This window comes from Diabrotica virgifera, chromosome 1 (assembly GCF_917563875.1).
Source record: "Diabrotica virgifera virgifera chromosome 1, PGI_DIABVI_V3a".
Taxonomy (NCBI): domain Eukaryota; kingdom Metazoa; phylum Arthropoda; class Insecta; order Coleoptera; family Chrysomelidae; genus Diabrotica; species Diabrotica virgifera.
In genome coordinates, this window is record NC_065443.1 from 127,376,688 (window position 1) to 127,402,875 (window position 26,188).

Genomic DNA, 26,188 nt, shown 5'->3' on the forward strand with positions numbered 1-26,188 from the left:
TATTACTCAAGTTTGAATAAATCTAATACAATTTTTTTGATATTTTCTTAAAGATTAGGATGCAATCTTTAAAAAACACTGAATTATTTTAGTTTAAAAATGAAATAAACAATTTCTTTTTGAGAAAACTAAGAAAGATAACAAAAATGTAATACAAAAACCGAAAATTACCAGCTGAAAAAATGTATAATACAGATTGATCAAAACTTTTTTCTGTAAAACTTACCTAAAATATATTTAATAATAAGCTTCAACAATAATAAATGTTCAACAAAAATTTTTTTTAGTTCATACAGTATGTCTGCGTAACTTGGAACCTATTGATAATTTTTTTAATATCAGTCTTACGAAAAAAAGTTATTCTTTATAAAATACTCTGCATCGTATATAACATAAGATCCAACCATCAAATATCAAATTTTGTTAATTTTGTACGAGGTATGTCAAAAAATATGAATTTCACTCAAGAGTAAAGTACCTTTATATTTCACAATATCGAAAATTTTTATAAAGAAAAGTTGTTTAGAATTAAAAACTAAGTTCCAATATGTAATTATATCCTTCTAATCGAAAATTTGCTTTTTTGTTTCAAATATTTTTGTTAATATTGTTTCAAATTAATTATACCAAACATCATTAAATTTTTACTTATTATTTATGATAACTGATTTATTATTAATTTTATGAAGAAAGTTATTCGTTATAAATAGCTGTGCATGGTCTAACACTTAATATGCAAATATAAAATATTATATTTTATCAATATTAGGTATTATATAAAAAAATTGCATAAAAGTGTAATTGCATATTGACACATCGTTTTTAATTCTGAACAACTTTCCATAATAACAATTTTCAGTATTATGAAAAATATAGGTATTTTGCTCCTAACTGAAATTTTTATTTACTGACATACACTTGTACAAAATTGTTAAAAATTTATATTTTATGATTGCATTTAAAGTTTTAGAATATGCAGAGCTTTTTACTAAGAATAACTTTTTTATTTATGATCCCATTGCAACAATATTTTGAATATTGGATAGATTTTGAATAATTTGTTCTTTCTTTCTAATACATTTTAATTTTTAATATTATTGTGAAAATTATTTGTTTATCTTTTTTTTTAAGAATGAAATTCCATATTTGTTTGATTGGATTCTACTTGTTTTTCATTTAAATATCCGCCATTTTAGATCCCCCATGTTGAAATTTAAATTTTTAATCTTTAATTCAGATTCAACAACGTGTTAAAAATAAAGACAATAAATGTTTTAGAAAAATGTTATTTTTTATGTTCTTTTCAGAAAATCCGCATTTTTGATCCTCCATTTTATAGTTTATAATGTTAGCATTTAAGTTAGGTTTATGAAAGCTCTCAAAAATAAATATATGTAGAAATATATACATTTTGTAAAGAAATTATGATTTTACAACTATTTTTTAATTTATCCGCCATTTTGGATCTGCCATTTTATAATTTAAATTATCAAAATTTATTCAGGTTCAGCAACCTCTCAAAAATATTCACATATATGTAAACAAACACGTTTTATAAAAAAAATCGGATTTTACAACTGCTTTTTAAGGATTTTTAGGAAAAAATCCGCCATTTTGAATCCGCCATTTTGAATTTGCAAATTGTAATGTCAGATTCGGGTCCAGCATAATCAAAACTAAAATAAAAACATTTTTTATCAAAATAAAATGTTGAATTCACCCATATTCTTAGCATTATTTATACAAAACAATTGTTATTGTTTAAACAATTAATAAACAATTAGCTGCGAAATTTGTGAGTAGAACTTTTTACTTTAACATATTTATAAACTAACAAAAAAGTTTTAGAAAAATATAACCTTGTTTGATTTTTTCCGAAACATTGTATCTTTTCGTTCTAATTGCACTCCCCTAATAGAAGATTTTGGCTATCTTCTTTATTTATTTTTTAAACGACGCTGCTAAAACGCAACGTAGCGCAACGCAGTAATGGCGTCTAACCTCAATGCCTTGTTGTGACGTCGCAACGCATCGCAGAGCAATGCACTAATGGTGCCTCGCCCTTAAGCAGTTCATATTTCTGTTCTCTACCCAAATATTCCAGAAAAATACAAAAATAATTAGTGATACAAAATGACAAAAATGAATTGTGATTTTCTTAACGTAGTTTCTGGAATGGTTATATACCTACTTATACAGGGTGTCCAGAAACTCTACCGACAAACGAAGACAGGAGATTCTTCAGATAATTTAAAAACAATTAAGCTCAATTCACCTAGTCCGAAAATGCTTCCTAAGGGAGCTAAAGTTCTTTGAAAATGGCGTCTTGTAATTAGTTTTTCTTAAATACCTACCTCCAGAACGCTTCAATTTAGAAAAACGAAAATCGGTGCGTATATTTATCTTCCAGAGATAAATCGATTTCATCCATTTCGAATTTCTATTACCGATCATAGGCGTCCGTTTTGGGTAGGGCAAGGGTTATTTTATCACATAACTTTTTGAAGTTATACTTCTTTAGGCGCGATTGAGATTGAGGGTGAATTTATATTGATCTGCGCGCATGCGCACACCGACAGTATGGTATTAGTCGTTATACGGGCTCTGATTGGGTGTTGAAATGATCTGTCAATAATAAATAATTGTTCAATATGAAGGTAAACAAATGTATAAATAATATATTAGTTTTATTGTTGTGAGGACAGAAACAAAAAAGTTTATAATTGTAGTGACATTTAAATAGTTTTTAAAAGCAACAGGTACGTAATCATTGTAAATGTATCATAGGTATAGTACCCTCGGAGATCCGTGGAAAAAATTTACACCCAAAATTACAAAATTCAGTTTGGCAACACTGTGCGAATGTTGATAGTAACATATCCTTTTTAAGATAAGCACAACTGTAATTTAGTCCAAACAAATTAATATATTTTTTTGGCAACAAAAATGAGATTTTTCAACCAAATAATGTTTCAAATATGATGTGCAAAATAATTTTTAATTGGGTTCTGCTAATGAGCTTGCTTTTTTTGTCATTAAAGTAAAAAAAAACTAAATTTTATTCATTAAATCAATGTTGTCCGGTTATCGTCTTAATTATTTTAACTGTACTAATATCCGTTGAGTTATTCTGAATGATGAATAGGTCGTTAAAACATTTTATCTATAGCGGCTTCTGGAATATCTTAAAAATATCGAATTTCATTGATAAAATGCGCATATTCCACCGATCTTCGCTTCGACAATACCTACCTATTTGAACCTACCAAAATACATAGTATGTAATACTTTTATTTACATAATTTGATTACCATCAAAATTTCTATCAATGTTCACGTAATATATTGTTTTCTTACTCTATGTTTTGTTGTATTTTTTCAATTCTAAATCATTTCAATTCAAAATCAAAATAATTTAATTTAATTCAAAAATGTCAAAAGCTTAATCCGTTTAGTCAGTCGATCTTCGCACATAATGACACATTGCCTCCGTGGCGAAGCGTTTAAGGCGAATGAACCCCAATATACCAACCGCGCTGATAGCTGGTTCGAATCCCAATAAAAACTTTTATTTTTTTTTATTTTTTTTTATACATTTTTTGATGGTAAGTATATTTATTATATCATTTTATTTTCAGAAAATACGTATTTAGTTAAAAAAATTTCCGACAATTAATATTCAGAAATCATTTGTGGCATTTTTAATGTGTTTGTGTGTGTTTTATTCTTTTATTATTTTAATTTTTGGCACTGTTTTAATAAAAATGTTTGAGAAGTAGTAAGTATAAATTAGTTTAATATTTAAATAAAATATAAATAAAAAGTATATTAATTTCGTTTAAATCATATAATAGAAGTATAACTTCTCACGTGCGTACAAAGTACCCACATATTCTTTTTTTTGTCTTTAACTTTTAAGCATTTTTGACACTGGATTACTAAATTGTGAGGTTTTCTAGTACTAAAAGGTACTCTTGCTTTAAGTCGATAAGACACACCGTTTTCTAGAACAATCGATTTGAAAATTTTTCGTTTTTTAAATTTGAAAAAAAATTTAAAATTTTTTTCAAAAAAAAAACGGTGTATTTTACCAACTTAAAGCAAGAGTAACTTTTAGTACTAAAATACCTCATAACTTAATAATCTAGAGTCAAAAATGCTTCAAAGTTAAGTAAGACAAAAGTGTTATGCGATAAAATAACCGCTGACCTACTCAAAAGGGACGCATATGACCCGTACTAGAAATTAGCAATTAATGATATCGATTGATCTCTGAAATATAAATAAACGTACCAGTTTTCGCATTTCTAAATAGATTTTTTTTGAAATTTTTTTGAAAATTCAAAACCAGAAAAAATTTTTAAATCGATTTTTCTAGAAAACGGTGTATCCTATCGACTTAAAACAAGAGTACCTTTTAATTGTAAAATACTTACAATTTAATAATCCAGAGTCAGAAATGCTTAAAAGTTAAAGATAAAAAAGTTATGCGATAAAATAACTGTTGCCCTACCCAAAACGAACGCCTATGACCGGTACTAGAAATTCGCAATGCATGGAATCGATTTATCTATGGAAGATAAATATGTGTACCAATTTTTGTTTTTCTCAATAGAAGCGTTCTGGAGTTATTTAAGAAAAACTAATTACAAGACGCCATCTTCAAAGAGCTCTAGCTCCCTTAGGAAGCATTTTCGGACTAGGTGAATTGGGTTAAAATATCTTAAAATTATCTGAGGAATCTCCTGTCTTCGTTTGTCGGTAGAGTTTCTGGACACCCTGTATATTCGTACAATTATTTTCATTCAACAAAATTATTTTATTTTCGAATTAAAACAAATCAGACAGTAGTTGTTGATCGTTCTGGGATTCACAATCAAATAGTGTTGATACAATGGACTGTCCTTTTAGTTTGTTTCTTGCGAATTGTTTATTTACAGATAATGTACAAAATTATCTCTTAAATTGTAAAATGCAATAGCTGCAAACTAACTAGTAAGATAAGATAGAAATAATCTACAAATTAAATATCTGAATATCCTTTTTGGTGGCTAGTTTGAATGTTAACTTCAATTGCACTGTGTAACCAAAAAGAAATGATTATGTTTTCGAGGTAATTTTTTAACTTTACTTATAAATTTTTTAAAAAGCTATCAACTAAAGTCAACTATAATAATTTGTAGTATCTATGTGTGGTGATTTTTGTCCAAATTATTACAATTTGTCTTTTATTCACAAAAAGAGTAGTTTCAAAAAAAGAGCAGTAAAACTTTTTTAGTTTAATGTTTAAATCAGTCAGCACTTTTTATTGTAGTCAATATAGTTCTAGGGAAATAAGTAAAATAACGGTGTGTTCAGGACATAGCAATAACTATCATTTTGATGACTTTTCCCATTAATAGGTACAGGGTGTAACAAAAAGATAGGTCATAAATAGTGATGTAAAATTTCCGGGAAGATTCGAACGTCGGAAAGTTTTTTTTTTAAAAAAGAAAGAAAGAAAAAAAAAAGAGTCACAAAAATTTTCTTCACACAAGCTGGACTCTGTATTATGAAAAGAATATAATGAAAGTCTTTCTCTGCCTCGCTTAATCTTTCATTTTCTGATATATAGAAATACTCTCATCACATACCATTTTTCCATGTTTATGACCTTTTAGGAGTTTTTCATTATGAGCTGTTATACATTAACTTCCCTGCTGTATCTATAGTCAGTCTAATTTTCCTTTTAATATGTATGAAAGAGTATGTGCTATAACTATGCTCTGTTTCAGCGTAGGAAGCTGGTAACCGCAGTATTGTAATTGCCAAATCTTTTGAAGAAGTTTTGGTGCACATTCCTTGTCACCAGCTCATACAATCTACTGATCGTGCTAAAAGCCAAATAAAATCCATTGACCAAAGGTCTGCTTTTGCACAGAACTTTGTTAGTTCTGTAAAAATGTTTTCTTTTTCGTCAATAAACTTGGGATGGTTGGTTAATATCTTGTTTATACACTGCATAGCTAGTGCTCTTCACCAGTGAGGCTTTGCCCTGTTAAAGAAGAATCAAGTAAGTTTGCACCATAGCGCACAGGCTTCATTGCTATTTTTTTCTTTTTTCTAATTTAGATAAGCATTCATTTTTCTCAGACTTACTGATTGAAAGTAATGGAATATTCTCGGTAAAAATATTGTCTGTATCCTTACATGCCTCGACAACCTGGAATATTTTAAACATATTGTCTTTTTTGCAACTGCTACTTTTTGTAACTTCATCTAAAATATTTCTCATCCAGACAGTTCTGTTTAAAATTCCGTGAAAATTTTAAATTTTCTCCCTCTATGACCATAAGCATCGGTGAAGCACTTTTAGACGCAATAATATTGATTTTTATACAATTAAAGATTGAACCCCATTGAACTTCCAAATCATGATTTACAATGTATGTATATACATTGTAAATCCCAAATTATGATTTACGAAGTTTATAGATCATAAATCATGATTCGGGAGTACTCCTCGTAACACTCAACGTGTCTTGGTTTGTTTATTTCTAGTGCATCTTTATTGTGATTTTAGTAAAGCTTTATGCATTTTTAGTATAAACATAATAAATGTAATGTTCAAAACAATGTTCCTTTTGTACTTGACCGTGGTATAGGTTCGCCGGCCGTGTGAATTAACTACTGACTCTTATGTTCAAAACACTGACTCTTATGTTCAAAAGACTCTTAAAAATATTCTCAAAAGTTCTTGGAAATATTATGGAAAGTTTTCGGAAACATTCTTGAAAGTTATCGGAAATATTCTCTAGAATTTTCCATTGAAAGTTTCCGGGAATATTCGCGGTCAGGAGAATATTTCCATTTGTTATAGGCGAATATTCTCGGAAACTTTCCAATGTTCGCGAATATTCTCTTGGAAATATTCTCCACTTACATCTCTAGTCATAAATCAAATCATATATTCTGGGACGAAAAATAGTTCGATTAAACCTAACTTACTTTAGTACAAATGTGCACAAAAAAAAGTTACAGTCATTTGAAGTTACAAATTGAAAATCGATTTTTTCCAATATACTGCAAACTATTAGAGATTTTTGATTGAAAATGGACATTACCCATTCTTATGACAGGAAGATAAAAAAACAGTGAAATTGGTGCACCCCATAAAAGTTTTTTGGGGTTTAGGTTCTCCTAATTTTTTGTTGTGTACGTTCTAATTAAATAATTATTATTAGTAGGTACTATTAGTTATAGGTACTATTAGTTAAACGCAATGTTTTTAAAACTTTCTTACCTCTTAGTACTTTTTCCTTAAGCCAGTTTTTATCGAGATACTTTGAACATTTGTAAAATTGTTCAGTAAGATTATACAATATTAGTTTCACAATATTATTACCAGTAATGATAAGTAAGATTACCTTTATAATCTTAACTATTTACATATATGTGGTGAATTTTATAAATGTTCAAAATATCTCGATAAAAACTGGCTTATCGAAAAATTATTAAGAAGCTTATTATTAAAAGTTTTAAAAACATTGTGTTTAATTGTGTTGAACTAATGGTACCACAATAATAATTTAATTGAAACGTAGATAAAAATTTGGAGTAGGGATGGCGGTTTTTGACAAAACACCGGTTTTCGGTTATACCGGTTTTTTTTGCTTACGGTTTAACCTGGCGGTTATAACCGGCCAAAAAAAAACAGTTTTTGGAAAAACCGGTTTTCGGTTTTTTTAATCCAATAAGTTACAAAGTTACATTTACAATACACTTTAGTTTGCGATACTCCATTCGACTCGATATCAATATGATCAAAATTAGTTCTATTGAAAGAACATGTATTACTTTTAACACGTTTGTATATTTGTAGAATACGGAGGCGTGCGGTCCATGGAAGCGGAGGAAGCACCGCTTCCCTATTTTTGAACTCAATTTGAACTATAATGAACTCAATATGCACACAATTCAACTATTCAGTCCACTCCTGACAGAAGCGCATCTCAAAATCGCCGCTTGTCATGCAGTTGTCCCGTTTAAAAATTGGTCAGGGTTCAATGACCGCACCCACTAGTCGCGCGAATTTTGGTACCCTCTGGAAGCGATCGTCCTATCGCCTTCCCGAAAGTGAGATGCTCCGACTGTTACTGCTACTAAGGGGTGCTTAGGTATTACAAGACATACATTCGCTTAAAGAATATTTCGATTTAAATTTTTTGCAGAGATTTTTCCTCTTACTGATCTTTTATTTGACATTTTACAGAAATGAAATGGTATTGCATTTTGTATAAGACAAATTGATGACTTTATTAATACGATAATTAAAAAAACGAGAACAGTTTAAAAATATTTGGGATAAAACTGAACATATGGGGTTTGAACACGAAAGAAAAATAATGAAGATTGATATTTTCGGAGACAGAGAGACAGAGAAAACAGGAAACAAAGAGACCTTTTGATAATATTCTACAACAAATGAATTCTAGCTTTCAAAATTTTTACGATTTAAAATTTGTAGAATTATATATAATCTTAATATTCTAATAAAATTATAATTCATCAAAATTTCCCAGAGAGGAATTTATGTCACTACGATTAAATAATGAAAATGTTTTGATATCCCAGCTTTGCATTCTCAGTTAAGTGTCATTTATGAAACAACTGACATTAATGATAAAGAAATACCCAGAAATCTGGGATTTCTTTATAACTACTGGTTTAAACAAGTCACTGTGTGAAGTGGTCAAGTTGTGTGAATTAGTACTACTAACTATCCCAGCCACAAGTGCATCATTTGAACGAAGTTTTGCAGTATTAAGATGCATTTAAAGTTTTAAATTAAGAGTTTAAAAGAAATTCAACAAGCGAAGACAGACTTTTAAAGTTAGCCCTATTATCCATTGAAAAAGACTGCATTCAACAATAAGTATCAGAAGTTGATAGGAGAATAGACCTCGAGTATAAATAAGTGTCATTTTAGTGAAAGTTGTGTGTTGTGGACAATGCCTAGGAGTATAAATTTTTTTTAATAGGATTCTTCTTTAGAAAACCAAGCCCGGCGCGAGGATTTAAGGCCCGAGCTAGCAATACAGATCAATGATAGGTCACTAGTCACTAGAAATAGCCAGAATAGAGTGCCTCACGCATTCACGCGTCACAGATTTAGTGTGTGAGTCCTTGTACCCAGGACGTCTCACATAAGTACTTTGCTGGTAGAGAGCCCTGCGCACCAGAGTGTTATCAGGTGGGAAGTGGCTCGACCCTCGACCCTTAAGAAAATATTTTTATATCCTTATTGAATCGCTTCCCCTTTGGAAAAAGTCACCGCACGCCACTGGTAGAATAGGTACATTTAACTCATTATTTAATACTTCCTGTATGAGTGTATCGTTTTGAAAACGTAGCGAAATTCTTGGAGATTCGTGTTCGTAATCAGTAATTCGATATTCATAGTCAGAGCATTATTTTTGGTAATCAGAAAAAGTCATTCACCCACTTTCAATGTCAAGAGTTAAGGGTGAAAAATAGATGATGTTTGCGTCTAATTCAACCAGATCACTTCTTATGTAAATATTATGATTACAAATACCTTTTCACGGAAATATTATAATAAAACTTAATAATTGTTTCTGGCTGATCTGAGATTGCACTTTCAGTTTGCTTCTGTATTTTATAAAATAAAATAAAATTTGAATTATGGTTTTGTTTGGAATAATTACTTGAGAATAATAATTATGATTGGGATCCAAAATAATACCTAACCTAATCCTAATCACCCTAAAAACCTAATAACCGGTTTTTACTTTAAAAATAAAAAACCGGTTATAACCGGGACAAAAAAACAACCGGTAAAACCGGTTATTGCGAAGTAAAAAACCGGTTTTAGGTTTAAACCGGTAGGTTTTTCCCATCCCTAATTTGGAGGGAACATAACACCCATAAAATTTCAGTGTTTTTTTCACAACACTGTTATTTCACTGTTATTTTTTTAAAGATGTTCCTGCCATAAGAAAGCCGCATGACCATTTTCAATATAAAATCTCTAACAGTTTTCGATATATCGGAAAAAATCGATTTTCATTTTGTAACTTCAACTGTAACTGTAACTTTTTATATTATGTGCACATTTGTACTAAGGTAAGTGAGATGCAATCGAACTATTTTTGGTCCTATAATATGTGAATTAATTTATGACATGCCTTGTTGCTAAACTCTGTATATTATATACTTATAATATTGGTATATACAGAGTTTATTATATAGGGTGTCCCAAAAGTAGCGGAACGGTCGAATATTTCTCGAAATAAACACCGTATCGGAAACTGAAAAATACGGGTTCAATAATTTTCAAAAATCTATCAAATGACCCCAAACCCGACCCCCACTCCACCCCTAGAGGTGGGGTGGGGGGTCGGGCTAATAAATCGTCTTTTTGCAGTTATAACGCCATCTATCAACAATTCTAAAAAATGTTTCGAATCAATGTTGCTTAATTTTTCATGACGAATCCAAATCTGTAACAAAAAATGGAGGTTGCTATTTAAGATTTTAAAGTTACCTCCCCCCCCCCGCCCACCTCTATGGGGTGGGGTGGAGGGTCATATTTAGTGTTGTTCGAGATATTAGACCGTTTCTATAATTGAAGCCCTTGGCGTGAAAAGGTTATATGCCACATACAATTAGTTTTGAGAAATCCCCTTTAGAAAGTCATTTTAAATCCAGGAAATCCAATTTCAATACAAAATTTAATTGAATTTTGGTACAATAGGTAAATAAGTTTGCCTAATATTTTAGCAATATTAATAACTAACAAAAATCACAAGTTTTTTTTAATGATTTATTTACAAAAAAAAATGTGGCTTGTACCCTTTTACATGAAAGAATAAACGAAACACTTAAAAAATCAAAACGAATACATAAACATTAGTCCTCATCACTTAACGGCAAATCTTCATCCAAATATTCGACTTCCATTGGTTGTGTGGCCTCTAATGTTTCTTCTTGGCGAACACAATTTTTAGCGTCAATTTCCATATAAAATTGGTGATTGACTTCAGGAACATAAGGAAGTAAAAGCGATAAATTATTTATCTTTTTTTGGTTTAGTTTTTTTGGGTCCAAATATTTCTGTTTGAGACATTCTGTCAAAGATATTCTTCTCATACCCTTTTTCCCAATATTTACGTTCTTAAAACTTTCATTTAAATAATGTTTTATTTTGAGTATGTTCGGGTTTTCATTTTCTAATCTGAAGATGATAATTTTGCTGAACGCGACGTTTTCTTTTTCATCTGTAAACTTTTTTTTACTTAGATTCTCCTCCAACACTTTAAAGGATAAGAAGTCTTCTCTCTTTAGTACTGTCACGTGAAATGGATTGTTCCTTTTATACTTTTTTACTGCCTCATACCAATCTACTGGTTCATATACGACCTTCATTTTCTTCTTATATTTCTCTATAATAGCAAAATCCCTACCTGACGGAAGATGTGTATGTCCAACTACTAAAAACCTATGTTCTATGGATTCAAATACAGCCTCTGTGACCAACTGCTTCCACAACCCAATCAAGAACCAATTTTTGTTCTGTCCTCCGCAGTTGTCCGTATAAACGATTAGGTTTTTGGGGAGGTGTTCTTGTTCTTTAAAGTGTTTCAAGAGAATACTTGCAATCTCATCACTGCTTCTTTTCCCAGTATTCTCAGACCACATATACATATAGCCCTTGTTATTTACGCAGTCAGGAATTCGCAAATTATACACCCATGCCCAAGGGCGGATCCAGGATCGATTTTCGGGAGGGGCCATGAACTTTTTTGGGGAGGGGTTCCGGGGGGTCTGAGGGTAATTTTTAAAAATGAGGGTAATGATGAGTTTTCAGGGACTTTTCACGCACTTTTGAGTGCCATAAAGACATTCAAAATTTATCGTTAATAAAGTAATAATAAAGTCAGTACCGATTCCTACACATTTCTTCGAATCCAAGCCAAGTGCAGTTCTTTCAACAAGTTTAATACTTGTTATTTCCAATGCTTCTCCTGTAAGGCCTTGTTCTTCCCCTCTTTATTGATTTTCACTAACTATTTTTATATTCTCATAAGCGTCAATCAACTTCACAAAGTCTTCACGAATGTTGTTATTGTGTATGTATCTCATAATCTCATATTTAAAGAAAGCTGTTCCACGTGAAATACGTCGGTCGTTTCTTTAAATATGACAGAGTAATAATTTGCACTTTGAACCTGATTCATTATTTGTTCAATTATTTCTTCATCACAACATGTTATCAATAATAATTGATTTTGACTGGTGCTACTAATTTATGTTGGTCGTGAAGATACTGTGGATAGGTGTTATTTAATTCTTATCTTTTTTATGCGACTTTAAACCTGAACAATTACCCTCATTACTAGTTCCAGCATCTTCGTCCAGAAGCAGAAGGCTATCATCACGATGGCCTCTTAGACGAATATTTTGTCGACCTAAAGAACACTATAGACTCTACTATTTGTCGTTTTTTATCTATTTTCTTGTATCTGTTTATTAGAGCTCTGAGAGTCTATCTGGTTACTGACTGACTTTTGCGGGTTGCGATAACTAGAAAATCCAGCCCAACCTGAACGCACTCCTTGTGATATGATGTTTTTTCATGGGTGTGTATGGCTCCGTCTTTCCCCATAATTTTGGCGAAAGATGCTAAAGGTTTCGTGACAAGGCTTTGGGCTGTTATCCCTTTATTCTGACCATATTTTTCATTAGAAAAATAAAACGCAGTACTTGCAGAACAATCCCTTTTAAATGTGCGAAAGTACCAACCAACTCCTTTGTTCCAAGTGCTGGTGATCCAAGTAACTCTTCATTTCTTTTTATCCTTTGTCTGTACAGAATATGGAAATTTATACGATTCTAATGGCGGTCAAAGTCGTTATAACATTTTGATTGACAAAACATCCTATGTCACTCTTGAAGTTTCCGTACTGCTTGTTTTAAATGTTAAGTAGTCCAAAAGACATAATACGTACTTATCCCCTGTTTTGTACATATACATGTATTTGGAACTAAAAACATTTGAACTGCAAATATTTAAATTTATATTTTTATAAATTCTCGGAGGGGGCCATGGCCCCCATGGCCCCCTCCCTGGATCCGCCCTTGCCCATGCCTTCCACAAATAAAAAGCTGGACCAGTTGTTAAAGAGGGCACAGGAAGTCAGGAAGTGCTTGCTGAAGGTCAAATGATAACACGTATGTATCTTTGAAGCTGACATGCCTATCTCAATTTTTAACGTATCTTGCATTGCTTCAGCTCGCCTTAAATGCAACTCCTTTTCTGTCTTCAATTTCTTCAAAGTATCTTCATTTTCTTTGGACTTCTCAATCTTTGCCTCTAGTTCATCACATATTTTACAGGTATCTCTTCGAGGTATCTTGAAACCTATGTTAAATTCTGAACAAAATATCCTTCTATATTTATCTTGACTAATGGGCAATAGATTTCTTTCAGCACACCAAGGTTTGTAATACTCGTGACATAAAGAAGATATATTTAGATCATGATCAATGTATGTTTTATGAGGGTTTGTTTTCTGCTATAATGACTAATGTATTTTGGAATGCTATTAATATGATCACGAGCCGACTGGTACGCCTCTTCCGACATTTTATTATGACGCTCCAAGAATTTTCCTCTTTGATCTGATTTAGGTGTTGTTAAACCTGCAACCATTTGTTTCTGTAGCAGTTGTAAGCGCTTTGGAAAAGTCAAACCATGGATGGACATAAATTATTTTTTGCATACTTTCACATCAAAACCATTGACTTTCACAAATTAATAAAAACTAAAATTTTGGGAAGACCCAACTTTCTTTGTTTTCTTAGGATATGAACGTTTTTTAGCTTGCCGCTTCATGCTATGAAATAAGTATAAGTTCTGTTTGTTATAATCTGCAATATTCCAAAATCCGTCAAAAATTTGGTTTTCTGTACCTTAAAGCAGCATCCTACAGTTTTTTTGCATCCACAAACAATACTCTCGCTGAAACATTTTTACCTTTCTTGATTGTATAGGATGAACCAAGATTTCGGCGCGTCTTTTTAAAGTGTATTTATCTACATTTTTCCTTCGCCAAGTACTTTTTGTTTCTTTCTCAGGGGTAGGAAGTTCGTCACGGCTTTTTTTCTTGGGGTTTCCTAAAAAAAAATGCGTTGTTAATAGCAGTTGGTATTCTAAACATATTTTGAATGGTAAAAAATATCTTAATAGTTTTATTGGTTACGCATGTGTAGCATCATAAACTTTATAAAACATCACAGCATGTCACAAAATACTAAAATAGATATAAAAAAATCAGAAAAAGGATATATGCCACAAAATAAGCCACATGACTTGCAAAAATATATCCACAAAAATTACAGTAAAAGGGTGTATGCCACAAAACCTAAAAAAACGTACCTGTTGCTGCTCGGAGGGCGATGAAATATCTTCATTTTCACTTTCAACATAATCCCTGTCTTTTATGCTATCATCTGAGTCCCAATCACTGTTACTTTTTTCACTTTAATCCCTTGAAAACTGATAAAAATCACGAGAACACCCGGCACGTGGTTCACTCATGATGGTGGCTTGTAACCTTTTCTTGAAAATGACCGATGTGCTGCAGAAATTGTAAAAATGACACTTCACCACACTAGCGCCATCTGTTAGAGAATGGTCAAAATAAATTTTGTATGGCTAGTACCCTTATTCCCGAATCATTTAAATAGAAAATATCGATTTTTATAGTTTTGTGGCTTGTACCCTTTTCACGCCAAGGGCTTCAATTTGTCTATGGTATCACGATAAATGGTTTTTTCCGATTATAGCGTATCTATCCATAACTCGAAAAAATGTCTCGAATGAAAGTTGTTTATTTTTACATACTGAATCCAAATCTACAATGAAAACTGGGGGTTTCTATTTAAGATTTTAAAGTTGCCCTTACCCCTTCTCCAAGGGGTGGAGTGGGGGATCGTATTTAATGTGATTGGATAGATTTTTAAAAATGATTAAAAACGTGTATTTCAGTTTTTCCATCCGATGTTTAGTTCGCGAAATATTCGACCGTTCCGCTACTTTTGGGACACCTTGTGTAATATCGGCGTTGTTTTTTTAATTATTAACAATTTAGTGCGAAAAATGTAATTTTCTCAAATTTTTGTGTACCTGTCATTAAAAAGGTATTTATTTATGACTTAAATATAAACTTTGTATGTGTTAAGAGATAGAAAACTCTTTAAAATTGCGTATTCAAAAATTTTTGAAATTAACCTTATAGATAAATAACAAAACAGCAGATTTTTTTTTAATTTTTTTATAACCCTTATAATTTTATCTCGATATATTATAATTAGATTTCAAATTTTTACAGGAATTTAATAGATGGGACCTAATTATTCCAAAATAAAGTTATTTTGGTACGATTGGGTAAAGAGTAGGGATTTTATTTAATTCACAGCTAATTTTTTATAACAATTACGAAATTGGAGAATAATAATTAAGATTAAAAATTTATTAATTGGTCTCATTAAAGACCAATATACTAAAAGATAAATAATATAAAGAGTAGAGATTTTATTTAATTCACAGCTAATTTTTTATATTAATTAAGAAATTGAAGAATAATTAAGATTAAAAAGATTAATTAGTCTTATTTAAATTCTAAAGACTTTAGTAAAGTAAAATTTTATCATACAAAAGAAACACAATTTAAATACAATAAGAGATTTGATTTTGTTAAATTATTTTTTTTTAATTATGTAGATAAATTGTAGTAGTTTTCCTTTGCTTTCTGCACCACAGTACCGCAACCATTTAAATTGCTCCATGTCTTTGCTATAAAAGAATGTCTTATGGTTTATAGCTACATTTTGTAGTTTTGCTTCAGCTGCATATCAGCTGGACTTATTTTGAGATAAATAAGAAGACCTACATAATCTATCTTGACTAAGAAAATACGACTATTCATAGGTAATTCCAGGTAATTTTTGTTTCTCAAACGAAACTTACCTATCCTCTTCTTAAAAGTGCCCTCTACTCTCCTCAATGGAGGTTGGCTACTACTTGCAAACGCTTCTATGTCTTCAGCTGTTCAGCTCCTTAAAGAGGAATACAGAAAATACATAGAAACAGCTGGGTTTAAGAACTATGTTTACAATAACGAAAATCACCTTCATGTGTTTAAGTCTGAAGAAGAATTTAGAGGTAATATATAAGCAATTATACAAATCATTAGTAGAACGCATAACTCAAGTTCGTCCCTTTTCCATAACAGAGAAGAAACATTTTCAAAAGACAACATATAACTTTAAGAGAAAGACAAACTTCATCAAGCTAGCTTTACTCCTCCGTTACAACCCTTCTCCATTCTTCTGCAGCTTCTAGTCTCTTTTTCTCTTTCATCAATCATTGTTTCACTCTACTGAACCTCCAAATCACTTTATTAGTACCTACACTGTTCACTGAACTGCTTCTGCTTACAGTCAGTGCCGGTTAATTTGAAGCATATCTGGTGATATATCGCCGCTACTCAAGAACGTAGGCTCAAGTCAAAAAAGGCGATTTTAGAGGAGAGTCATTTTAAAATTTTATAGATGTGTTTATGGGTATAAATTTAGAATAAGTTGTTACTTTTAAATAATTAGTTAATACTATACAATTACCATTAAGATATTAATTCCAAGAGTACCTATTAAATTTAAAAATACATATCCTGACTCCTGAAATCATTTGAAAGACGATTATTTTTTATTTATTTTGATAAACATATTAAATTATAGAATTTTTCATTTAAAATTATTACCTTAGAATTATTAATTTAAAACATGGTATATTATTTTTAAACCACTTGCATTTAGAAACTGGATTAATTTCTAAAAAATAAACAGTACCTACTCTTTATGTGAAAAAAGCTTCAGAGATTTCCAAAATTTTGGAGGTTGTACATTTACAAGATATTTTTGGCACACATTGACATTACTAATTAGCTTAACAGTATAATAATATTATAAATAGACAAGACGAAAACGGCAGGTTCGTTGGAAAAAATATTCCCATTAGATTTTTTTGCATAATCACATTTGAAATACACCCCAGAATAAGCTTCAAGAAGTCGCCCACGCGAAAAGTGGTCCAAATTTTTTTTAACAAGTTTTTTTAATCTAATTGAAAAAATTAATATTTTTGGTCCGAAACAAATTTTTTAGGTTTTTGGACCATTTTGGATAAAAAAGGTATCTTGTAATTTTTCTCTAAAGGTTTAAGGTCTGGATCCCGCGTATGAAAAAAAAAGTTGATTTATAGCAAGCTGAAAATTTGTTTAAAGCCCCCCCTACAAGATCCTGAAGAAATTTTTGTCATTATTTTATTACTAAGCTGTTATGTTAAAGTAATAATAATGAGCGCCTGCACGTATTAGGCGGCCGTCTATGGTGAGTGCGAGAGAGATGCTATTCCTGCAGTCCAATGGGGAATCTTAATCGCACTAAATTTAAAGCCGCGTCAATATGGTTTTATGGCTTATTGTTAATAATTAAAAATAACAGCTTAGTAATAAATTAATGACACAAATTTCTTCAGGATCATGTAGGGGGACTTTAAACTTTGATTTAGTCACTTTCTGACTTTCATAATAATAATTTTTAACTGAGTTATTAAGTCTTGAAAATGGCCATTTTTACGTTTTTCAAATTTTAAATGGCTTATAATAGGTCTGGCTCCCGCGTATGAAAAAAAAGTTGATTAATAGCAAGCTGAAAATTTGTTAATAGCTTAAGGGTGTCTAGTCGCATAAACTTTGATATATGGGAAAATTGGAACAGGGACAGCTTTAATTGTGGAACAGGTTAAAAATTTGGAACGGTCACACCACGAAAACGGCACATGTATTTTGTCCGACAGAACAGACTTAAACTCTTCGAACAGAGATTAAACTCTCATGCAAAAATCAGACTGCTATTTATCACCAAATGGGCGTTTTAATGAGTGGAACATGTAGAATATGTTAAATGACAGGAATTATGACAGGTGATAAATAGCAGTCTGATTTTTGCATGAGAGTTTAATCTCTGTTCTGAGAGTTTAAGTCTGTTCTGTCGGACAAAATAAATGTGCCGTTTTCGTGGTATGACCGTTCCAAATTTTTAACCTGTTCTACAATTAAAACTGCCACTGTTCGAGTGTTCCCATATATCAAAGTTTATGCGACTAGACACCCTTAAGCTATTAACAAATTTTCAGCTTGCTATTAATCAACTTTTTTTTCCTATCCAGAGCTATTATAAGCCATTTAAAATTTGAAAAACGCAAAAATGGCCATTTTCAAGACCTAATAACTCAGTTAAAAATTATTATTATGAAAGTCAGAAAGTGACTAAATCAAAGTTTAAAGTCCCCCCTACATGATCCTGAAGAAATTTGTGTCATTAATGTATTACTAAGCTGTTATTTTTAATTATTAACAATAAGCCATAACACCGTATTGATGCAGCTGTAAATGTGAGTGCGAGTAAGATTCCCCATTGGACTGCCGGAATAGCATCTCTCTCGCACTCACCATAGACGGCCGCCTAATACGTGCAGGCGCTCATTATTATTACTTTAAAATAACAGCTTAGTAATAAAATAATGACAAAAATTTCTTAGGGATTTTGTAGGGGGGCTTTAAACTTTGATTTAGTCACTTTCTGACTGTCATAATAATAACTTTTAACCGAGTTATTAAGCCTTGAAAATCGCCATTTTTCGTTTTTTTTTTTCAATTTTAAATTGTTTATAACTCGAAAACGATCAACTTTAGATAAAAGTTATAAGAGGCCTTTTTTTGCAAACATTGATTTTTGCAATTTGATTAAAAAAATTGTTAAAAAAATTTTGACCACTTTTCACGTGGGCGACTTCTTGAACCTCATTCTTGGATGTCTCACGAATGTGATTATGCAAAAAAATCTCGTGGGAATATTTTTCCTAACGAACCCGCCGTTTTCGCCTTGTCTAAAAGTATTACTACAAATTCACTGATTCACTTAATAGGCGAGGCAATAAAGCACTAAAATCGGCCTTACCCCGAAAAAAAAAAACTCGACAAATAATTCTTTTTGCATTCGATTTGTGAATGAGCCAGGAAACTTTGTGACCCCTAGCCATGAGATGATATTGAAAAACTTCAACAAAAAATGGATTCTTAAAGTGCATTCTCAAACAGACAATAAAAAAATTCAGAACTCGTCACTTATCGGCGGAAATGAGTTCAATTTTTTTCTCCCAATGGGGGTTTTTGGGGTCGCTGAAAATGAATATTACGTTGGAAGTGATCTCAGGAGTACCTGGTACCCAAGGTACCCACTGATTACCTCGTATTCTGGAGTTTTCGGTAAATTCATTAAAAAATTAGTCAAAAATCATTACTTTGGGGTTTTTGGTGTCGCTGAAAACGAATATGACGTCGCAAGTGATCTCCGGAGCACCTGGTGCTCAGGGTACCTATTGTTTACCTCGTCTCCTGGAACTTTCGATAATTTTTATAAATAATTATTCAAAACGTAGTACTTGGGAGTTTTTGTGCTTGCTGAGAACGTATTTACATACTGTGCCACATACCAATATCGACATACTGTGCCCTGGTGTTAAAATGTCCAATGTCAATTTTATGCGTTTTGTTGTGTGAATATTAAATTTTAAATAAAGCTGTAAAAATAAGGAAAATATTTACATTGGCCGTTTGCACCATTCCACAGATATATTTTAACCGGAAGATCGTATTTTTACTTTCTCTATTTTCTCCTTCCTTTTATGCGCAGTGGTAACATTGATTTTATAAAAATTCATCAATGCTACCAACAGAATTTGAAGCGCCAAATTTAAAAACAAGGTGATATTTTTTAAAGATATCAAATGAAACTCTATGAAGTAGATGTTGCTCAGAAGATAGTTTTCAATATTAAATACGTTCTCAGCGTGCACAAAAAACCCCCAAGTATCAAGTTTTTACTAATTATTTATCAAAATTATCGAAACCCCCAGGAGACGATGTTAACAGTAGGTACGCTGAGCTCCAGGTACTCCGGAGAGCACTTCCGATGACATATTCGTCGTCAGCGACCCCAAGAACCCTCGAGTAATGAGTTTTGACTAATTTTTTAATGAATTTGCCGAAAACTCCAGAAGACGAGGTAAACAGTAGGTACCGTGGGCACCAGGTACTCCGGAGATCACTTTTGATGTCATATTTGTCGTCAGCGACACTAAAAATCCCCAAGTAATGATTTTTGACTATGATCCGTCTTATTGTTTTTTTTTCGGAGGTTCGGTGCTTTATTGTCTCAACTAACTTAATTTATGCCACAATGGTAGTAATAGTAATATTAAGTGAACCAGTGGAGGTATTGTGATAGTAATAAAACAACATTAAATCGTTTGCAGATGGTCAACTTTTATTGGTGCAGTTGTTCTTGTATCCAATATTAAAATCTCCAATGCACTATGTGACATACGTAGTTATCAATCTGAAGATCCAAATAAAAGCTATTATGATAGATACGGGTCATATCGAAAGTCGTATAGAACAGAAGAGCATGCTAGTTGTGAAGATATCAGTCTTCCTCTCCAAGATATAACTTGTGATGCTTGTACCAAAGTAGAGATTTTAGATTCAAATATCTCTGATGTAACACCTGCAGCATTTTTGAAAGTATCCACCACGAAACATTTGAAACTATCAGGAAACTTAATTAATACTATACAACCTGGTGCTTTTGCTGGTCTTCATAATTTAGAGCAACTAGATTTACATAACAACGAAATCGTAAATATATCCCAAGGAATATTTAATTCTTTAGGGCAGTTACAATCGCTTGATCTGTGTCAAAATAAAATCAGCAGCGTTGATCCCAATTTTTTAACAGGCATTATTCACTTATCGTTACTAAATTTTTCGGAAAATGCTTTAAACTCTTTTGACGGTGTAGTGTTAGGCCAAAACAATTATTTTAAAATGTTAAATTTAAGTGATAATAATATGTCTTTTATAAATTTAAGCACGTTTAACGGTAAGATTAATACGTTAGATGTTTCAAATAATAAGTTAACATTTGTCAATATATCCCTTTCAGGTTTACAAAATCTTAATGCTAGTAAAAATCAAATAAAACATTTACTTGCCGAAACTTGCTTATTAGATGCAACTTTAATATCTTTGGATGTTAGTAATAATTTGCTGAATGAAGAAAATATAATGAATGTTTCAAAACTACTCAAATTAGAAAAGTTGAATATAGCAGGAAATAATCTGTCCTTTATTCCTGTTAACCTATTTGTAAATTTAACAAAGTTGTCATATTTAAACATGTCACATAATAAGATAAGTTTCTTGAATTATGGAGCACTGGATCATGTAAAAGAATTGAAAATTTTAGATCTGTCGTATAACAAGCTCACGACTCTTAAAAGATACTTGCACTCGTTATCAGCACTAACATCTTTATACATCAATAACAATAAAATCACAAACATTAATGGCAAACAACTGTTGACCGATAATAATGGATTGAAGGTCATAAGCATAGATAGTAATGATTTTAATTGTGAAAATTTGGTAGAACTAATTCATGATTTTAAAAATAAAGTTTCTAAAGGTACATCAACTATAGGATCAAATATTCACGGCATTGCTTGCAAAGAAGAAACATTACCAGAAGCAAATCCTGAAGTAAAACTTAAAGCGGATATCATAAAATATTTAGAAACAACAATTTCGGCAAAGCTTGAAAAATCCGAGAATCTTCAATTCGACAGGAGTCTCATGTACGACTATTTTAACAAAGATTTTAAGAGCAGCAACTTTTATAAGTATCTGGAAGGACTGAAAAATATTAATACGCTAAATTTCAATGATACTGACATGATAAAATACTTTAATCAAGATTTTAAAAATAGTTTGTTTTATAAATATTTGGAAAGTCTGAAAGCAAACGAAAACTCAACCAGAGAGTTTAACAGAAGTCTATATGACTACTTCAACAAAGATTTTAACGGTACTTATCTTGTTAAATATTTGACAAAATTAGAAAAATCCAAGGATGATTTCATTGATTCTTTTGAAAATAGCAGTATGTTTAACTACTTTAATAAAGGCTTTAAAAATAGCACTTTTTATAAATACTTGGAAAATTTAAATTCAAAATTTTATGGTATTCAACAAAAAGATCATGGTACCGCTGAATATTTTCATAGTAGCTCTGAACACCAAAGGAATGATTATTCTCCTCTGCTTTCAATGTTGTCTATAATAATTGTTCTGTTAATAATTTTGGTAGCTGTTCAAGTGTATTTCAATTACAACAAGAAAAATATTTTTTCTAGGGAACAAGTTGAACTTTTAGACAGAAATAGTATAACGTAAATAACATTTCGTATTTATAAATAATGCATAGTATAAATTAAATCTATAAATGTATTCATTCACAGTGAAAAAATACTTTTAAAATGCTTTTATTTTACTTTCATTTATTAGGATGTAATCAGTCGAATGAAGATGTAGCATTCAGAAAAATGTTTGATCAAAGAGGGCCGGGTCAAATCTGGGAGGGTAGAAGCTATCGCTGTATCGTCTGCATATAGACTTAGCAACGATCTGGATTCAGTTATAGAGTCTGTCGCATATAAGGTGTATAAGTGTATAGATATGGCGATAATACCGCTCCTTGTGACACACCAACATCCATGGTTCCAATTTCGGATAGGGTTGGCCCTATTTGAACTCTGAGTCTTCTGTCGGCTAGGTATAACGAGACAAGACATGTCATAGCCTCATTATAACCATATTGGTTCATTTTAAACATCAGGCCGTCCAGCCGAAGTCGAAAGACTTGAGCAGGGCCGCCGCTAAGGTGTTGGCCGCCCGTGTGCAACTTAATATTTGCCACCCCCTTCCAATTTCAACACTTTAGAAAAATGTTTATACTAGTATTTGAAGAAATGTGCAGAAGATGCATAACAATATAATAATTTGTGAATAGATAAATACTTGAACATTTAGACTAATATCCATGATCCAACGTCCATTATATGTGTATCCTTATATCCTAATTTAAACGTACATTTAATTAAAATAATCTGTGAGTAGATAACATAAACACATAAAAAAACTAAAAACGGACTTTTCGGGATTTCGTTTCGGAAAACTTGTTGACAATGTTTAACAATGTTTTTGACAATGCTTTTTTTGTTTTTTTTTTCTGGCCTTGGTGTTGAACCTTTAGCCACGTAATTACATATACTTATATCAGCTGAGTTATGTCTAGTGTGTGTGTTGAGTAAATGTCTTGTTACTTTGAAAAGTCGACTTCATTGTCTTTCCAAATAGATGTTAATTGTATCCATACGCCTGCAGTACCTCCGGTGAGTACCGATTCCACAAGGATAGAAACTATTTCACCTATTAATTTTTAATAAATGAAATGTCTATCTGTCTGTTCTCTTCTCCCTCTTTTTCTCTTCCTGTTCTCTTTGTTTCTTCCTCTCTCTTGGTTCGCTGTTTCTCTCTTCCTTCCCTCTTTTCCCTCTTATCTTATCTGTCATTTCCATTGCTTTTGTTTGCGCTGGTTCAAGATCCGATTTATTTCTTTTCTTCCACTTCTCGCCTACAGCTTTTCTCCCCTCGAGTTTCGTTCTTTTCTTTTTCCCTCCTTCTTTTGTTTTCTCTTTCGCCCCCGCTCCCCTCTCTACCGCTTTATTTTTTTTTCTTTTTTTGTCCCATTTTTCTTCTCAAATGTTGGGTCGTGCTGATCGGTTCAGTGGGGCAGTGCGCCCTTGTCCCCCAAGGCTGTTTTCCGCTCGGGTTCGCCATCTCCCTTAGGTATCGCTTGTAACCCACTATGTTACCCCCTTTGACATGATGGTGTCACACCTTGAGGTTGGGGTGGCGGTATATCAGGATGATACATAGCCGTCATCCCTATGCATATCCGTTTGTTTCCGTGGTTTCCTCCACTGGTTTCCTCAACTATTTTCAGAGGTTTTCTCCTCGGGTATAGGTTTGAGTATCAGGGCGTGTATGATGGGTAGAGGTGGGTGTCGTATGATAGTTGGGAGTATTAACTATCACACAGGGACAAGATAAGACATTGGCTATACGAGAGCGGACATCTGCTCCAATTTGTTGCGTTTTATGATGAGCAGGAGAAGCTGTCATGAAGGATTGTAGAGTCAGGGGCGAATGCAGTGAAATAGCCACTTTACACGATGCAAGTAATTGCGCAATTAATTGCACAATTTCTTGCGCAAGAACTTGTGCAATAAGTTGCAACTAACTTTCTGCAATAAAGTGATTACATGGTGCAAACATAAACTGACATGAAATAGACAGAAACTTTGACAAAATAGCATAAATTTTAGGTTATGTTTGTTTTTACAAATTAAATGTAATTTTTTGAGTAGAATTATCAGATATTAGATTAAAGATGTTAGATTATAATTTGAGAAAATTATAATATTATGTATTAAGTATAACAAAATCAATTAATACCTAATCCAAGTATGTAATACATATTATTCATTTACAAAAGGAAACAAGTTGTAAGAAATAAAATAGTTTTTTTTAATCCCTATGTTGCATAATTAAAGTTATTCACCTGAATAATATTATCTGTGAAGCGTGAAATTGGTAAAAAGTTCCTCTAGTTTTGTTAATAAATTGTTTGGTTTGAAATTTAAGATGACAGAAGTTCAATGTCATCAAAATCTTTTATTTGTTGACAGCAGAAAAGTAAAAACAAACACTGTAGCCTTAAAAGTTACTAAAAATATAACCAAATTGCAGAAAAAATTGCATGAAAAATAGGACATGTTCTATTTAGCTGCAACTTATTCTTGCAGCAAGGAGTTGCAGCTTTTCTGTGCAATTCGCGTATGACACGATGCAATTTCTATTGCTGCAAGAAATTGTGCAATTAATTGCGCAATTAGTTGCATGGTGTAAAGTGGCTATTACAAATTAAGGTGTAAAAACGTTTCGTAAGGAAAACTAATTTTTTCGCTGTAATGCTGGGGCCACACTAACGTCTAATGCCGTTAATTATCGCATTATTTGCCATCTCTGTAATGCAAATAATGCGTTAATTAACGGCAATAGACGTTACTGTGGCCCCAGCATAAATGAATACAATTATTGTAGGTTTAACATCTTTTCGGTATTATCAAAAATAAAGATATGTATTTTACTTACATCCAGAATATTTTATATAAAAACCGTAATTTTTATGTAATACATAATATGTTTACCATTATAATTAATTATAGTTTTGTATAATGTTTCGTAATCAAACCGTAGGTGGTATTTTTGATGTAATATCAACTACTGGATATATCATAAATAAAAATATTTAAACTAAATCATGCTTTTTTTGTTTAGCTTCAATTTCTCTAACAATTTCTCCCTCTCATGGCGATACAGCTCATGTCGGGCCCTGACCACCCCCAGCATCCGTTTCCAAGGATCTCTGTCCCTGGCTACTCTCCTCCAGTTATTCTCAATATCTCTTTGGCATTGGTTCTCAATTCCTCTATCCACCTCTTCCTTAGTTTTCCTACTGGCCGACGCGGGACGTCCCACCATAGGTCCGCTAATCGTTCTACTATTCTGTTCCGTTCTAGTTCTCCCATTATCCATTATTATAATAGTCCATGTGGTGAGACCGCTCCCGTCTAGAAAAATTTCTGATTCGGTTTCTTTATGGATTCCTTTTCAAAAATGTACCCTTTAAACAAATCTGAAGGGTGCCGGACGGAATTTTTGGGCAGAAATTGTTTAAACAATTTTTTTAAACAAATACAAAAGATCACCTTTTTTTTTCTCTGGAACATATAGTTTTAGGTTTTTTGGGTCATTTTAAACAAGAAAGGTATCTTGTAATTTTTCCTAAAAATTGATAGTTTTCGAGTTATAGGCGATTTAAAATCTGAAAAATGCGAAAATACGTATTTTCGAGGCTTAAAAACTCATATTTAAATTAGTATTTTTGATGTTACCAGATACTTAAATTGAAGAATTAACATTCAGCTCCAATAGTCTGAAGAATCACGTCGAACCTTAATTTATACCGTTGTTTTTTAATTGTTAAATATGCGTGCTTATCCGACGTTTTTGCCGGTGCGGCGAGCTCTATTTCAA

At 31.9% G+C, this 26,188-nt stretch overlaps 2 protein-coding genes across 3 annotated transcripts in view; both read left to right on the forward strand.

The window, feature by feature from the left end:
- Positions 1 to 26,188, forward strand: part of LOC114331302 (tubulin glycylase 3A) — a 154,285-nt gene that overhangs the window by 47,189 nt on the left and 80,908 nt on the right. The gene's annotated exons all lie outside the window — the stretch shown is intronic.
- LOC114331322 (toll-like receptor 8) lies at positions 5,004 to 25,410 on the forward strand. The gene is made up of 2 exons (XM_050661912.1): positions 5,004 to 5,112; positions 20,443 to 25,410. Exons 1-2 carry the CDS (start codon positions 5,060 to 5,062, stop codon positions 22,418 to 22,420), a joined length of 2,031 nt encoding a protein of 676 aa, XP_050517869.1. The 5' UTR covers positions 5,004 to 5,059; the 3' UTR covers positions 22,421 to 25,410.

What these genes read in the sequence shown, in the direction of transcription:
- LOC114331322 (XM_050661912.1), top strand. Translation starts at nt 5,060, where the DNA reads ATGTTAACTTCAATTGCACTGTGTAACCAAAAAGAAATGATTATGTTT. An exon ending in GAAATGATTATGTTTTCGAG is followed by an intron (nt 5,113 to 20,442) that starts GTAATTTTTTAA and finishes AATCGTTTGCAG; the next exon opens with ATGGTCAACTTTTATTGGTG.